Raw genomic sequence first — 17,727 nt, 5'->3', positions numbered from 1 at the left:
CAAGTCCTCAAGTGTTGTTCCTACCGGTCACATCAGGGCCATGTAAAGTGTTCCTGCCTGTCCTGTCAGACCTACAGAGGCCATTCCTGCCAGTTGGGTCAAGGCCTTAGACGGTGTTCCTGCCTGTCAAGCTATGGTCATGTAAAATGTTCCTGTTGGTCCGGTTATGTCCTGAGGTCGTCTTTGCCAGTTGGGTCATGGCTGTGGAGATGTGTTCCTGTTTGCCTTGTAAAGCCCGCGAAGGTCATTCCTGCTAGAGGTTGCGACCACAAGATCATACCAGACCAGCTGTCTGCTGCTTCTGACGAGTCCCTCGGAGGATGCTCCTGCTAATTGTCAGCCATCTGAAGGGGCTAACTTTTTTTTTTTTCCTGTCCTTAAAGATTGTTTATGTTTGTCTTGTCAAACTCACAGAGGTAGGCCTCTTCCTGGAGCGTCAGGTGACGCTCCTGGGAGGGGGAGGGGGAGGGGGAGGGGGGGGGGGGGGGTACTGTCAGGAATCTGGGCTAATCACCTGCCTTTTGGGGTTGTGAATGTGTGTTTGGATGGTTTGACAGCTGACTGCGTCTGCCTGTTTGATTTGAGTTTTCCCCGCCTTCCTTGTTTCTCCGTTGTTAACCTTAATTGTTCACCACCTGTTCTCAATGTTCTTCTAATTTCTTCCCTTTATAATTCCCTGTGTTTCTCTGTCCATGACTGTTGTAACTCTTACCAATAGCTCGAGCTGGTCTGTGTACTCACCTTGTCTTCAGGCTCCAGTGTCTTTTGCTGTTTTGCTCTGCCTCTTGTTCTCACGAATGCAGTACTCCAAGAAGATTCCAGCGCTCATGTCTCTGGTATTCGGCTGTCGAACGAGCTAAACTGTGGAACGATACTCATCTGCCTTGTCTTATCTGCTTTCAATAAAGCTCAGTGTAACCCGAAACTGAATCCAGCTCGGTTCTCCTGACACATCAAGCCTGCATTTATTTGATCAAAAATACAGAAAAAACAGAAGAAAGAAAAAAAAAATTACTGACCCCAAATTAATGACCAGTAGTGTATATTGTTATTACAAAATATTTATATTTTAAAAACGTAGCTTTTTTTTTTTTTTTTTTTTTTTCATCAAAGTATCCTAAAAAAGTATCACATGTTCTGAAAAAATATTAAGCAGCAGAACGGTTTCCAACTTTGATAATGAACCATCATATTAGAATAATTTCTAAAGGATCATGTGATAATGATCCTAAAAACTCAGCTTTGCATCACAGAAATAAATGATAATTTAAAGTATAATAAATTTAAAAATAATTATTTTAGATTGTAATATATCACAATATTACATTTTGTTTTCTGTATTTTTGATCAAATAAATGCAGGCTTGATGAGCAGAAGAAACTTCTTATAAAAACATTTAAAATAGTAATGTTTCCAAACTTTTGGTCTGTACTGTGTATATATATATATATATATATATACAGTACAGACCAAAAGTTTGGACACACCTTCTCATTCAAAGAGTTTTCTTTATTTTCATGACTAGGAAAAATGTAGATTCACACTGAAGGCATCAAAACTATGAATTAACACATGTGGAATTATATACATAACAAAAAAGTGTGAAACAACTGAAAATATGTCATAGTCTAGGTTCTTCAAAGTAGCCACCTTTTGCTTTGATTACTGCTTTGCACACTCTTGGCATTCTCTTGATGAGCTTCAAGAGGTAGTCACCTGAAATGGTCTTCCAACAGTCTTGAAGGAGTTCCCCGAGAGATGCTTAGCACTTGTTGGCCCTTTTGCCTTCAGTCTGCGGTGCAGCTCACCCCTAAACCATCTCCATTGGGTTCAGGTCCGGTGACTCTGGAGGCCAGGTCATCTGGCGCAGCACCCCATCACTCTCCTTCTTGGTCAAATAGCCCTTGATGCCTTCAGTGTGACTCTACAATTTTCATAGTCATGAAAATAAAGCAAACTGTTTGAATGAGAAGGTGTGTCCAAACTTTTGGTCTGTACTATAGGAGTACAGTATATATATATATATATATATATATATATATATATATACTGTATATATATAGTCTGCTTAAACTTTTTTGTTTACTTATATAATCTGTTTCACTTACGTACATCACAATATTAAAGACAAGATCTGCTGCTACGACCCTTTCATCACAACTTTGATATTACCAACACATCGTCTTTTATATTATATTTTATTGTTGCCTAAACTGACTGAGAAGGTTTTGAGTCTATTAGCCTTCAAATGAATATTCCAAGTTAATTGGAACTTTTAGAGACGTCATTTATGGCATGCTCTCAGTTAAAACTGAAAATAACTTTGACTTGCCCAAAAGTGGGCTATAGCCATAACACTCAGGCTAAACATGTTTTAGTGAGACTAGTGTGATGGCCATTCTCACGGTCACCGTGATTTTGCAAAGACATGTTCCTGGATCAACATTAGGCCTACTGTCCAAAAATATAGACTTGACCTGGTCCCTACCTGCTGGATCCCAGGCCGGCTTTTTTGTTCTCAGATGCGGCCTCGGTTGCTGTGTCAGTATCAGCAGTGGAATTGATGGTTGAACTCCACACTTTTACTAGTGGGTTTATTAAAAAACGACGAATGTCCATTTTGTTTATTTAGCATGTAGACTAAAGCGGGAACAGAACGAGAAGAGAGTCCACTCACGGAACTTACCGCGATACTTTGAAGTCCGCCAAAATGAGCTTCTTTTTCAATATAGTAATTAAAAATAATTCATTCTAAACTTACTCATTATATCCACAAAAATTATAAGATAGGACAAATAAAATGAGAAAATATGAATTCTGTATTTTTTTTTTATTTTTCAAAGCACAAGACAGTCATTAATTGACACCCCTCCCCCCCCAAACTCCGCCCATGATGTTGTTCCAGAGAAGCAGGGAGAAGCCGCGAAGCTGCAAGCATTTTTAGTTGATAACGTTTCACGAAAATGTATATTGACAGTTAACCCTAACGTGAAACTGGTCAACTATCCTCCAGAAGAACTCATCAATCACATTATTCACTTAAGTTGAGTAGAATTTGTTCGGTGTCCATTTTGTTTAGCTGTTTCTTGCACCTTAAAAACTACTTTTGCTTCGTTTTTGCTAGTCAATTCTTATAAGTGATATCATGTTAAACTTAATGGTGCTGATGAATCAAGATAAATGATAATATAAAAGTGTTAATTTGAGGAACAATTATACTCTCCCTTGTGCTTAAAGTCAGAAGTGTTCTCTTGTGTATGTAATTACAGAGATATGATACTGTACATGGAGACCTATTCGCGATTTGATGTATGTTCTTCAGTAAAGCACAAGAGGGCAGTGCAACAGAACTAATGCAACCATTTCGTGAACAAAATGGAAAATATTTGTACCTAAACCTTATAGGGGAGAGTGGGGTGATTTGTGCCAGGGGGGAAGTAGTTCCACCTCTTGTTTCTGGAAAACCATTGAAGAAATTGTTCATGTGACCACATAATTTTAAAAAGCCATCCATTTTACTCATCCTCCAAAGAAGAGAGACACTTGGCATGAGAGGTAATCACAATTTAGCTCAAAAAACTGTTTTTTTTTCCTTTCAAAGTAAAATTTCTATGATCAAGGTTTTTTGATTGTAGCGTCTGAATAATTCTAGAAAAGTCTGAAAACATTTCACACGTGTTTTAGTGCTTTACCAGGCTACACAATGAGTCCATATAGTTAGCATGATGTTAGCTCTTAACTGCTGGATCATGCTAGTTTTGCTAGGATCTAAACTATGTGGCATTCTTAATTTTAGACGAAAACCCATTATGCCACGCACTTATAAACGGAAGACTGACAGGGCTTCAACTGCTCTTGTGGAGTTGGACAGAGCAGTGAAAGAGATGCAACAGGGAAAAATCATACGCCAGGTGGCAAGGGAGATGAATATCTGCAGGATGACCTTGAAAAGATTCAGGGAGAAGAAAAAGGGTTGCCATGATTTTGTCAAGTAAGACATGTTCATGGATCAACATCTTCTGATGATCCTGGATCAACATTATTGTCCAAAAATATAGACTTAACCCAATCCCTATCCCTAAACCTAACCCTACCCATAATTTAGTCCTAAAATCAGAGGGAAATGATAGCTGATTAACAATGGTGTAGAAACTCCTAATCCTGATTGTAAGCCTAAAACAAATATTTCCTGAAAAGTTATATCTCACTTCTGATTGGTTGATTTGAATGTTGTTCCTGGATCAACAAGGATGTTGATCCAGGAACATGTTGTACTTGGTGAAATCATGCTCGCCAAGAAAAAGATAGGAGACGTAACAAAGAAAGGGTATAAGAGAACATCTCTAAAGCGATGGACAGGTAATCATCAATCATAGGATAACATATTCTCTCTCTCTCTCTCTCTCTCTCTCTCTCTCTCTCACACACACACACACACACACATTTAAAGAAAATAATAAAGGGGTTATTCCTGAAGGTGATGTGCTCAAGAAACTACCCACACCCCAGTTTATATTCCCCTGAAGCATTGACAAGTGGGATGTTAAGTAGTATGCTAAATCAAGACCACCTAGACTTACATACCGACGGGATAATCTGGAGAAGTGAAGAGATGGCCTCATCAGTGATTGACTTACCTGCCATTTGTTTAATTTAGCTAACAATGATTTCAGTTTTGAGTTTGAAGAGAGAAGTTTTATTCACTTCTTAAGTCACCTAAGTCACAATAGGATTTTTTAAAATTAGCCTACTAACTTCATTCTTATGTTACATAATTGGCTTACATAATTACATAAAAAGCTTTCCATGCATGTCAGGCATATATTACCATTAAAGCCTTTTGCGTGAAATGATTCACAAATATCATATATTGTGTATTTAAGTTTGTGTTTTCCCAAAAAACTACAAAATATGTCTTATTCCAACAGTTTAATAGGGTGACAATATCTGAATAAACCTTACATTTGTAATGTTGTATTGAATTTGTCTTGTTTTCATATAGCATTACAGTTCATAACATTAAAATGTTCTGTTTTACTTCAGAAATCACTGGCACAATTTACCCCAACGTATTCTCCCAAAAGGCACAACTTACCCCGCACCAGGGGCAAGTTGTGCCACGAGACCACTTTTTTTCCCAAAAGCTATATTTCTGAAACAATTTATTTCAGATCCAAAGTTATTGTTCTCAGGGATGCACCACATCCTGAAATATATGTACATTCTAAAGTGAAAGATATTACTGTCATGGCCTCACTTTAAAGTCACTTTGAGTAAAAACTGGCACAACTCACCCCACTTTCCCCTACAGAATTTACAATTATCAGTTTTTTATTTAACTCAGATACAGCAAATAGCAAACTTGACCACATGGATGGATCTTATTTATTTCGAACACTGTACAGCAAACACACAAAACCAAGCAGTAGAAAGTAGAGGATAGCATTGTAAACAGAAGTGTCTGCAGGTGGAATCTCAGGGGAATTGATGCTAAGAGTACTTTTCTAAGCTTAACTTGTTTTCCTCCAAATCTTAAATGCAACATACAGCGTAAACAAGAGCATTGCCTTGTAAAGAGACAAAACTTTGTCATTGGCTTAGCAAATGGGCTGGCGAAAGAATGCTGCGGTTGATTAGGAATCCAACTATCAACCTTTGCATGGCACTTTTCTTTATATTCAAAAAGAGCTCACATATCCTCAACAATCAGTAACAGAACATGTTGGAAGTATGACGTATACAAATTCCCCTTCTGATATCTGCAGGTTGTGTAAAGTGTTATTATTTTCACATAGTGCACAGTCCTGAACAAATGCATTAGTTACAGAACAACAAGCCTTCACGTGTTAGCAAAGATTGTTAAGAGCTTTCCTGACCTTCTTTCATCCTGTAAAGTTTTCAATTTGGCAATACACACAATTTGAAGCTCATTCATCCATTCAATACTAGAACACATATATGTCCTGTGTCATCCAGGATTTCTACTGCTTTCACAGAGGAACGTTTGTAAAGAGAATCATGGCTCAAGGGTCACGCTTCACTGAAAACCACAGGCTCATGACATTTACACATAAAAAGGTCTCATATCTAACAAATCAGAACCATTTCAACAGCGTTTAAAAATCAGTTCATTGGCACAGCATTGTGTGGGAAGTAACAGTTTTTTGAAAAAAATCACAAAAGTCTCAAACATATAGAGCATATTTGTTAAATATTGGCTTGGAAAATAATTCTAAATAGTTTCTGAATAGAATTTTCTTCAAATGCTTAAATTTTAAACACATTGATTAATTATGTAAGTGTGTCAGCATGTACTGAACTCAAATTAGGTTTGGTTTCTTTGGACTTTTTCACAGTTTAACAATATGTTTAGGACATGAAATAGAGCATTCAACAAGCGAACGTTTTACTTTTTGTGTCGTGCATTTTTAATTTATGTCATACTTGGGGATGTTTCAAATCTAAAATCGAAAGTTTGATTACAATTGGTTCCTTGAAAAGTTTGTACTGTAAATTGGCGCTTTTCATTTGCCTCTTTTCGTGAAATCTAATGAGCACATGTAAGGGCTCCTGAAATAAAACAAACAACTTTTTAGAATAATTAAAATAATAATAACAATAATAATAATAATATAAAATCAGGGGAAAAAGTCCACTATCTCCATATTATGTCTAATATGGAAATAAAAATACTTTTCAGAGGACTGTCAAAAGGTTTGACAATCATACAGTAATACTGTCTGTCTCATTTTCCTCTCTTGTTTGTAACGACACTGAACCAGTTATTGTATATGAAAACATTTTAAACCCTGCTTTGCCACATGCAGATGAGATTCAGAATTTAACATTCAGCAACATAACATTTGTTGATCAGAGAAGCACGACATACTGTATGTATGCTAGCTAGGCTTTTCCCTACAGTTCAGTATTTGCAATAAGATCTGTGTTATATCTCAATGAACCCTAGAAAAACTACTCAATAGATACTACTGTCACTCCACTAAGCTAAATCTTCAGCAATGTTCATCCAAAAGCCCCATGCCTCATGCTTGATGTTAGCATCGGGCTGTCGATAGTACGCTTGGTTAGTTTTCACATTCGTGAAGAAAAAGCAAGAGACTACAATGGCGGCTAAATCGTCTGATTGATGTGATGAGTCTGTCCTTCCTTAGCAGTCCTCAGCCAAGGAGACTGTGTGCCTCCTGAACCAGTATGTCCATGTTACCACAGCGAATGTAGACACAAAATAGAAATTACATGAGAAGGAATAGGTTCCGACATCTGGGAGGCAGCATGTGTTTGTGTGCATGTGTAAGTGTTAGTGTGGTGTATGTAAGTGGAAGCTAGAAGCTTAGAATAAGAGGTCTGTAGATGTTGGCGACCCACTGGCAGTCGTTGAGGAACACTTGCTTCCTGTTGAAATCCTGAGAGCTGAGGAGATCAGGACTAATGGAGAAAAAAACAAATAGATCATGTAACACAACCATTTATTAAAGTACATTTAGAAGATCCACTTCATTGCCAATAAGTTATTGCTGTTGTAAAATGAAACATAAGGCTTGCAATAGATTTTTAATAACTGCATGGTTTGCAGTGGAATGGAAGCATGTGTTTAGAGTTAACACACGGTGCTGACTGAACTGGTTTTGACATGTCATTACACCCTTGTCTAACTGCTGTACACCAGCAGCCTCAATATGACAGATAAACACTGAAGTGAAACCATAATATGCATTTTCGAAATGGATGGATTAATTGTGCATGCAGAGGCTAGCGGTGACAAATACCTTCGATTCCTCATGTGGATCTTGAGTGGAAGATTCTGTTTCCCTGACAACCACAGCCTTGGTAACCAACATGTCAGGGTGCTGTTGCTTGGCTTCTTTTATTGCCATGGCAAGCGCCTGTGAAAAAGTAATTTATTTCTCAAGCTTAATGAGAGAAACATGCAGCTAATGAATTAGTAATATGCTTTCTAATTAATTTGTGCTTTAAAGTCATCATGAAAGAGAAATTGCTTTTTTCTTTCCTAATGTGATGTTGTGAAATGGCTCCTTTTAGGAAGAAAATAGTTGATTTTGTCCATCAAGAATTGGTTAAATGTTTGCTAGTTGCTGACGTCTCATTTGAGTGACAAATTTCTGGATGGGAGGAATCAATGCCCAGCCCTCACACGATCATCAGAGATTTTCAAGAGATTTTTTGTTTGCGAGGGTAGGTGAAGGTAATGTTTTTGATTAAAGATAAAAAGGGCATTATGAGGGTATTTTTATTAAAAACATGATGTGCATAGATAAATAAATTATAATAATTACAATAACTGCAATATTCCATAAAATATAACAACTGTCAATTTTCACTTCATGGTGACTTTAAAAATTAAAATTCTGTCATCAGTTACCGAGAGCCTAATGTCATTCCAAACCTGTAAGACCAATTGTCTATTAAAGGGATACTCAACCCCAAAATGAACATTCTGTGATTAATCACTTCGGAACACAATTTAAGATATTTTTATATTTTGACTGCCAAGTAAAATACACTGTCAGACTCCAGAAAAGTATGAAAAGCATCATCAGAATAGTCCATCTGTCATCTGCGGTTCAACCGTAATGTTATGAAGCGACGAGAATACTTTTTGTACTCGAATAAAACAAAAATAACTACTTTATTCAACAATTCCTTTATCAACAGTCTCCTCTGTGTCTCTCCATATCACTGTGTGCTGGGTATGCTCTTCTATGCTCAGCTGCGCCACAAAGATGTGTCGTTTTCTTTCAAATTAAAGCATAAATACACATAGAAAACAGCGCATCCTTGTGGTGCGGCTGACACAGAAGAGCGAATTCAGTTTGAGTGATTGTGGAGAGAAACAGAGGAGACTGCTGATAAAGGAATTGTTGAATAAAGTCCTTATTTTTGTTTTATTTGCATAAAAAAAGTATTCTCGTTGCTTCATAACATTACGGTTGAACCACTGCTGGCAGATGGACTATTCTGACGATGCATTTCATACTTTTCTGGACCTTGACACTGTTATTTACTTGGCAGTCTATGGGACAGTCTCAAGCCACCAGGTTTTCATCCAAAATATCTCAAATTGTGTTACGAAGACAAACAAAGCTTTTACAGGTTTGGAACAACATGGGGGTAAGTGATTAATGACAAAATTGTAATTTTGTGGTGGAGTATACCTTTAACAGTTTTCTATTCTCCATTAACTAGCTGCTTAATAACATGCATATTGGCTGATTATCAGTATAAAGCACATATCAATGTCTTATTTTGCATTACCATATTTTAGATGATTCCTAACCCTATATCTAAACTTAACAACTACCTTAACCTTTAATAAGCCATAAATTAGGAGTTTATTGATGCAAAAGTCATAGTTAGTAATGATAATTGGTCACCAAACTGAAGTGTGACCGAGATGTCTGTCCATCTATGCAATTAGTGTAAGTAATCAAAACTTTCAAGCTCTAAAAAGTGTCATAAAAGAAATCCATATGACTCCAGAGGGTTAATCCTAATTTGATGAAGCAATGTGATTGCTTTTAGCTATTTAAATGAAAGAACACATTAGGTATTTATTCACAAAATATTTTATCACAGGAGAATCTCACTGCATGGCTGTTCACACAAGAGCAGACTATCTCACGATGCAACTGGTCACGGAAGCACTGGAAGTGGTTATTCCTCTTTGCTAGACTTTCAGAGGATGGACAGAAATATCTCAGGCTTTTTTTAAAATGTATTTTCATTTGTGTCCTAAAAATAAATGAAAGTTTTATGGGTTTGGAATTATCTGAATGTGAGAAAATGGTGACAAGATATTAATTATTAAGTGAACTATTCCTTCTAGAGCTGACATAAATCATAGCTCACTAAAATGCTTTACAAAATACCCAGCCCTAATTCCTTCTGCACCTACCTGATCTTGATCAACATCATCATCACCAGTAATGATAATCCTCTTTTCAATTCTTGTCTCCGAGTAGCCTCCCTTCACCGTCTAAAAAACAAAAAAAACATATATGTAGATTTTCAATCCTCCAAGAAAACTTTTTCTAAAAAGAGGCTACCAGGAGATACTTTTTTCAGATACCTTAGTAACATGAGTTGTAGTGGCTGACGTTACGTTCTCGGTTACCATTAGAGGAGAGCCATCTCTAGCTAATGATCCCAGGTTCACCTGTTCAAGAATATAATGAATAAACACTTGTCAAAGCAAGAAAGCTATAAGGTAGTGTTATACCTCACAAATAAGGCAAGCCATCTGAAGCAAACTCTAGAACTAACGTTGAAAATAAAAGCAACAGACAACATGACAAAGCAGAAGCAAAGACAGAAGGAGGTTTGGAAAGTCAAGTTCAACAGATGAAAATACTCACAGGAGAGATTCTCTCCGTCATAAAGTATGTGGCCTCTCGCATACTGCTGATACCATGGTCCTAAGACAGCAAACAGAGAACTTACAATCCATATGAGAACCACCACAGTGCATGTAAGTATTAAAAGAACATAATAACACTTACTTATGTAATTGATGATAATTGACATAATTACAGTCTTCAGACCATGTTCCTCTATGGTACAGTGACATATCACCAGTAAAGTACATATGATGAGCTAAAAGGTCTTTACCGGGTCTGCAATCTCCATTATGGTCGTGGTGACCTCAGAGCCATTGGGCTGCGTCTCGATCTTGACCTCGGTCTTCCTAAGAGCTTGGGAGGCAATGATTTCACTGCTCTCTCTGCTGAGAGGATGGATTGGGGGTGACTCCAAGCTCTCTCGTCTCATCAACTGGGTATTAGCTTGTTCTGTAGAGTCTTTCCTCAGGGCTTGGGCAGCTTTCACCGACCGCGGAGCTTTCTTAGGTACAAAAGGCTTGGGAAAGAAATGAAACAGATTGAGTTCAAACCTGGGAGTAATCATGAGATTTAAGAAACACATTGCCAATCAAATGATCTTGGCAGCATACGTTGAGTTATGGTTAAAAAGAAAAGAATAAGAAGCAATGAAAAACATAACAAAATTCTGAAATCAAAGAAACCAAACCTGAACTGAATGACTGAACTATGGAGGGCAGCATCAAATGGAATGGAATTAGCATCAATCATGAACTCAATTTCCAATGTAATTTTATGCTTTGCTCTGATGCCCTGTAGAACGTGAGAAAAAAATGGGATGTGACTGCATCCATCAGCACATTAACACATTTGCTCTGACCAATGATTGGGCAAGCCAACCACTTTGCTGAAAGAGAAACTGTAGGGCACTTGTCTACCTCCGGTTTACGTTCCTCCAGTGCCTTGTGTTCTACAACAGGCTTTGGTTTCTCTATGGGCCTCTGTACTTCTTCGGGTCTCTCCTCTGGAAAGTAGATAGGATCTGCTCCCAGTATAAAGGCTGGATGGGTAGTACGGTCAGAGAGGCCAAACTCAGGTGAGAAGTCTTTCTCCCCCAGCTCAGTCATGCCTCTAGAAAATTCCTCGATACCCGTTTGGAAGTCCATGAGCACAGTGAAGTCCACCTCAGCCTCCAGGCTGGACGTTGAGCTAACAGTGATACTCGAGCATTTGCGCTCAATGCCCAGGTGGGTCTCCTTCAGGTACAGAGTGTCAGGATCAGGATCATCTTCTGACAACGATCCTAAGTGCCTCTCCCAGAGCTCTCTCTGAAGAAGCAGAAAAATAGGTCTTGGTGCAAGGAACCAGCTATGCTACAAGAGCAAATGTTGACTGACAAACAGGTAAAACAAGGCGGTAATAATGGATGTTACATCATCTTCACAAGACAAATATGAGACAACATTGTGGTGACTGATGGTTAAAGAGTCTAGTAGGGATGCAGGGGTTAGTTCAAAAAAGACTAACTGAAATGTCAGAAGTGTTACATGTTTCTGAGGAACAACTGGGACAATAATATACTGATATAACATTTTCACCCTAGGGTAGAGTACTGCAAATCTATACGTTTGTTCCTCCACAGCAATTTCAGAGTTTCTAGACATTTTTATAACTTCATGTTTAAGGTACACTCCACTTAAAAAAAAAAAAAAGGCTAATTTTCCAACTCCCCTAGAGTTGCAGCAGGCGCAGTGATATTACTCAGTGCCTGAAAATAGTCTCCAGATAGTTTGTATAGTTGCAGCAATAGCAGATTTGCTGGGGACTATTTTCAGGTGTTGCGTAACATCATTGCGCCTGCTGCACCCATAGTACGGCAGCAAAGTTCCTTGATTATTAAGCCGGAATGAGAGTATAGTTCCTAGCTATATCAGCCTAGAAAATTGCAACTTTTCATTTTCCATCAGTCTTGTATACAAGTACGATGTAACTACAGAAGAGTCAAGTTGTAAATAGGTAAAATATAGAAACTCTTTGCTCCTTTTTGAGCGAGATGCTAATGGTCTAATCAGATTAAATAATCTGTGATAAGCTAAACTTAACGTGCTACCACCAGACCCGGAGATCGACTGAATGGATTCAAAATGGTGAAACTTAACTATTTACGGGAGTTGGAAAATGAGCCTATTTTTAAAAAAGTGGAGTGTTCATTTAAATTTATGCTAAGTGTGGCAAGTCTATAACTTCTTAAGCAGTGCCAAGGAATCAATGCATGTGGTGAATGCATTTAATGGCATTTCTGTGTGGGACTGTTGAGTAGGATGGTTTTGATCATGCAATTAATTCATGCTGTGATGATGAGAGCAGAAGAAAGAAGACACATTCTAGTGCTTATGTGTATCAAAATGTGAAAGTCAAAGCATTTGGGTTAGCAAGAAGGCAGCAGTAGCTAAGATGAGTGGAAAAATGAGGCACCTGGGCTTCCTCCTGAGGCTCCGCATGAATTGCTGGAGTGGGAAGGGACTCCTGGAATATGAGATGAAATAATAGGAAGAGCAATGCAAAGTTAGTGCACTGAAATTTGAGATAACAGGGAAGGAGCCCAGACTAGGCTCTGAACCAAAAACCAGACATTTATATAACTGACCGGATACACTGACACAGATACAAATGTATAGACAACAAAGTCTTAAACAGTGTAAACTAGAGCGTACAACATATTGCACCACAACAATTAAAAGTTTAAATATATTATGGCAGCTGGTGCAATTTTGCACTAAGTGCAAACTTTTAATCAATCAGAACATTATATCTATTTTAAACATCATTTTGCACGGTTATTCATCAGGCTCTTCAGGTCCAAAATCGTTCTGTTGACAATAGATTTTGTCCGTTTTTTATTTTTTATTTTATTTTTTATTTCTTTCAGTTTCAATGTTGAGTGAAATAATGAAGCATCTGCTTTGAAAACAGCATCTGCTATCTACTGAAATTGCGGCTCAGTGGGCTTTTACGTACAGAAGAGAAAGCCCTCAAGGTTCCCTGCAGTTTGTTGCAAAATAAATACTGACCAATTTTTTTTTTTTTGCCAAGTCAAAGAGCAATTTCAAAATCCTTAATCATGAAGCTGGGCATGTTATCTTCTAAATGACAGATACAACCTTTCCTTGTTAAATCAACTTTCAGAACCCTCCTTGTAAACAACACAATGGCCATTTTTGAAAGTCTTGCCAAAGCTCTTTTGTTTGCAAAAATGGCATTTTAGCATTACAATATGGTGCACAGGCCTTTGATTCCTTGCAACAACCATTCCCTACATGCCTGGTAAGAGTGAACCAGAGAAAGAATGTTGGAAGGAAAGGCCGCACATCAGGTGGAAAGTTAGTGGAACGGAAGCCTGGAGATTAAGCAATGGAGATTATGTGGAGGATCCTAAGTGTTTCTCAAATGCGCAAGCAGATGTTGAGCTGTGCAGAGGAAGGAGAGGAAAAGGAAGTGGCACGTTCTCATCCAATCAGACAGCGGTTACAGTACCTCATTCTTCTATTAGCCAATGCTACAATTACACAAAAACTGACTATTCTACTCATCTCTCCTCAGAAACAGGTTGGTAATGTATACTGGCATGTGCATTATGCAAAACTATAGATATGGAAGTGCCGTTTCATGCGATGCCTTAGTCCCTGTGAATGACAAGCAGATTATCAAGCTGTTGTTACCACTGGTTTCCTCTTGGAAGATTCCATTGTGGAGCTCTTGTGAAGACTGTTGCCAGAATCGCTTTTGGTGATCGGTTTGGTACGTGCATCTCTTGCCCACTGGGATTTTACAGGTGGGTATAAAGGGGGAATCTGGTCAAAGGCTGGAAATGCTGAATTGGTTGGAAAGTCAAACATAAACAGTGGATCTTCAAAAAGAAACTGATCTTGTTCAATACTAAGTCTGTGGTCTGCATTGTTCTTGAGATCCCTTAATTGGGGCCTGTCTTGGAGAGACTGACGGCTATATTCTCGGACTTCCCTATTGTGACAATTACTTGCCCAGTCGTGCTTGGCAAAAGTTCCAGTGCCTTCTACAACTGCAGAGTTTTTGAGCTGTGACAAGCTGTCCAGGGCATTCTCAAATCCAACTTGCTCTTCCTTATACTTGGTTCCTTCACTTTGATCAAATGATCCTGAAATGCTTTTTTCATTTGGTTGTCCTTGCAGCTTGGCTCCTTTACTGCCTTTCAACTTCTTTGACCTCTCAGGCTTCAGTGGAACAATTCGTTTCACCTCAGACTGTGATGAGTCGCTTGCAGTAGAATCATGTCTCTGGATTATTGAGCTTTTACTCTTAGAATCCGGATTAGATGTTTGCTTCTGTAAGGTAGCTCTGGTGTTTTTTGCTTCTGTTTCACAGGATTGTCTCTCCCACCGGTTTTCATTATATTGATCTCTCATATATTTACCCCACCGGTTTTCATTATATTGATCTCTTATATATTTATCTATGGCTGCATTGGGAGAAGCCTCTCTGAAGCTTCTCACTACATACCTTGGCAAGTCTTGATTTGTGGTGTTGTCTTCTCTATTGGTTACTCCCATGTACTTTTTATTGCCCCAAATTCTCTCTATTTCATATTCATTGCATCCATTTGTATGAATGACATTCTCTGACAAGGATTTGTCCTGAGGGGTCCCATTATCAAATGATTTCTCCTCCAAAGAACTGGCACCCTGGAAATGGTTGTACCTTAAAGCAGGGCTTTTAGCACGATTTCTCAGGGGCTTCTCTGGTGATAGGATGGTTTCTGTTGAGTTCCGTTTTGCTACACTTTGTCTTACTCTTATGTCACTGTGTGTGGTGATGGTTTTCTCTCTCGTTTCATCTTCTGTCTCTTTGTCGAATCCAGTGGCTAATGAAGCTACCCTAGGACTCCTGCTCTTTTCATCTTTTTTACTGAGGGGCAGGTTTCTTTGACAACCTTCTTGCTTCTCAATCAATAAGGAATCCTCTGAGGCCTATATATCAATAGAGTGAACAGTTTCAATGGCCTGTCAATGCCAACAACACCCTCTTCTTTAATTTGTATAGCGCAAATATTTGCAAAATGAATTAAAAAAAAAAATCTTATGATGCAAGATAAAAATGTATTGACCTCAGGAGGAAAAAATTATGGAATCAAGTTACATTTTATGTAAAATGTTGGATGGATGTTTTGAAGTTAAACAAAAAAGGGAGACATTTGTCTACATAAGTACATAAAATGCCATTTGCTGTTTTTATTGAGCAATATCATTGTCTTTATAACACTAATTAAAGAAAATGCATTCATGCTGTGTTCAAATGAACCACTCCAGCCAAATTCTATTACAGTTCAAAATTGCTGCTAGCACTTGACCAGGGGCATGACATGAAATGGTTCAATGGAATCCACTTAAAGAGAGATTAGTCACATAAAAAAGAGTGCATGAATAACGAATCAAGCATTAGGCACACTAAATCCGAGACCGATACTGACATAAATCTGAATAATCCTCAACAGTAATCTTAAACTAGTATCAGACCAAAATAACACTAATTATATAGCATCTTGCTTTTTAAAAAGTCACTACGCCATACAATCCCTTGCAGGTACCAATTACTCACAGATTTTTTCTCCGGAGTGCTACCAGATGAGGCTCCAGAGAGACGCTTCTCTCTGTGGACCAGTTTGCTGTTGGGCTCTCTCAGCGCTCTTTTCAGTTCATTGATGCTGGCTTGATGTTTCTGCAACACATCCTCTGGTTTATCCAGGAACTGCTATAAAACAAACAGGTCAATCGGTAGAACCACTTACCTTCAGCAATTACTTAAGTGAGGGCTTTCTGGAAACCAGCACAGCTGTTTACAAATGTTTATCTAACTGGGGTAAGTACATAATAAGTACGCAAATGCAAACATCAGGCACATGTTCTATTCTTGTAACAGATGTATAAGCCTCCCAGTTAGAAATGCACATTGAAATAATAGAAGACTCCAAATAAACCAATACGAAATGCAACTGAAGTGCACAAAGTGTGAATAAAATGATCTGTTCTATCACTTAGACACCCCATTTTAGACACAACATAATTTTAGTCAACACTCTAACATGCTGTGTACAGTAAATATTGGAATGCCTACAGATCATAACAAACATCTGTCTAAATGATTTGAGCCCACTTCTTTATGAATCACTTCAGTACATCTTCAACATTTAAGACAACAAAGCAGCACATAAAACATGAAACATGCTGGTGTTGATAACAGATGTCAAATGGACTGCCATCTCAGCTCAGTGTTGTGCTACTTCCACTAGAAAGAAATTACAAAAAGAAAGAGAAACTAAACATGTGTAGTCACAGAGAGTGACAGCTAAGGCAGTTGAGCGATGTGAAATAGTACCTCCTGTTTAGGACGTAGGGGCAAGTCCTGGTCCAACTGGGATAAAGGGGTGGTGGGGGGAGGGGGATGGTGGTGCAAGCCAAGGAACGGAGGCAGAGAAAAAGTGCGGTAGTGAAGACAGAGCATGGTTGAATTCATAAAGCGGGCAGCCAAACAGAGAGAGGAAATCTCATACAAATGTTGATATCAGCCATGGAAGTACAGAGATTGAAAGAGGTTGTGTCACTGCCTCAGATACACAGGTTTAGAGTTGTCTTAGACACATAAACATTGAGAAACATGGCATACTGTATCAAATTCAATGACACAAATCTCCTGAACTTTCTTTTCATCACACATGTCTTATGAGTTGCAGACTGGCATTCACTGGAAATTATCTTTGGGCATAGATAAATAAATAACACCAATGACATCCTTAATCTCCTCAAAACCTTTCCAGCACAAATCAATACATGGACTATTCTGCAAGTATTCTAAGTTAACATGGTGCTAAGACAAGACGAATCGGGCAGTAGTATGGCAAAACATCAGCTCTGTTGCTGACAGTGCGAAAACTTCAGCCAAATTCACAACAGGTGCAAGCATGCATAAATACCTTCAACTCTAGTGTTCGATTCTAAAACACAAACCATTTTACAGTATACAGTATACTATACACATGCACTATATGCAGTTTTAATACTCAATACAATAGTACTTAGTACAATCACTTAATCCATTTCTAATATTATGCATAACACCTTTTTTCCCTGTGTTTACAGTTAGTGAACAAGACCCAATTTATTTCTAAAAGTCAACATGAAATGGCAATCCCACCCGTTTTTACTTCTGTTATGTTCTGTATATCTGTGAACGCAACACTATATTCAACAAGAAAAACAGTAGGGTGTGTGATTATTCATTGGATTGTGGAGAGGATGCAAATTTGTCCCAGAATTGATAGGCCATCTTTTTAAGAGTTATT

At 38.2% G+C, this 17,727-nt stretch overlaps 1 protein-coding gene across 8 annotated transcripts in view; it reads right to left on the bottom strand.

The window, feature by feature from the left end:
• Positions 1-5,371: 5,371 nt before the first annotated feature.
• LOC132129769 (band 4.1-like protein 1) overlaps positions 5,372-17,727 on the bottom strand; it is a 57,835-nt gene continuing 45,479 nt past the window's right edge. For 2 of the 8 annotated variants that reach the window (XM_059541514.1, XM_059541516.1), the window contains exons 14-23: positions 16,764-16,799; positions 15,987-16,139; positions 14,075-15,358; positions 11,294-11,683; positions 10,648-10,893; positions 10,395-10,454; positions 10,109-10,195; positions 9,935-10,015; positions 7,788-7,904; positions 5,372-7,446 (exon numbers count right to left, since the gene is read on the bottom strand). In XM_059541514.1, coding sequence (XP_059397497.1) covers positions 7,441-7,446; positions 7,788-7,904; positions 9,935-10,015; positions 10,109-10,195; positions 10,395-10,454; positions 10,648-10,893; positions 11,294-11,683; positions 14,075-15,358; positions 15,987-16,139; positions 16,764-16,799 — 2,460 coding nt within the window. In that variant the 3' untranslated portion in view covers positions 5,372-7,440. Of the gene's footprint in view, positions 7,447-7,787; positions 7,905-9,934; positions 10,016-10,108; positions 10,196-10,394; positions 10,455-10,647; positions 10,894-11,293; positions 11,684-12,830; positions 12,882-14,074; positions 15,359-15,986; positions 16,140-16,763; positions 16,800-17,727 lie in introns of all 8 variants that reach the window. The other 6 variants (XM_059541517.1, XM_059541520.1, XM_059541515.1 and 3 more) reach the window with 5 other exon arrangements.

Source organism: Carassius carassius, chromosome 46 (genome assembly GCF_963082965.1).
Source record: "Carassius carassius chromosome 46, fCarCar2.1, whole genome shotgun sequence".
In the NCBI taxonomy this organism is placed as follows: Eukaryota; Metazoa; Chordata; class Actinopteri; order Cypriniformes; family Cyprinidae; genus Carassius; species Carassius carassius.
This window is presented reverse-complemented; position numbering and strand designations above follow the sequence as displayed.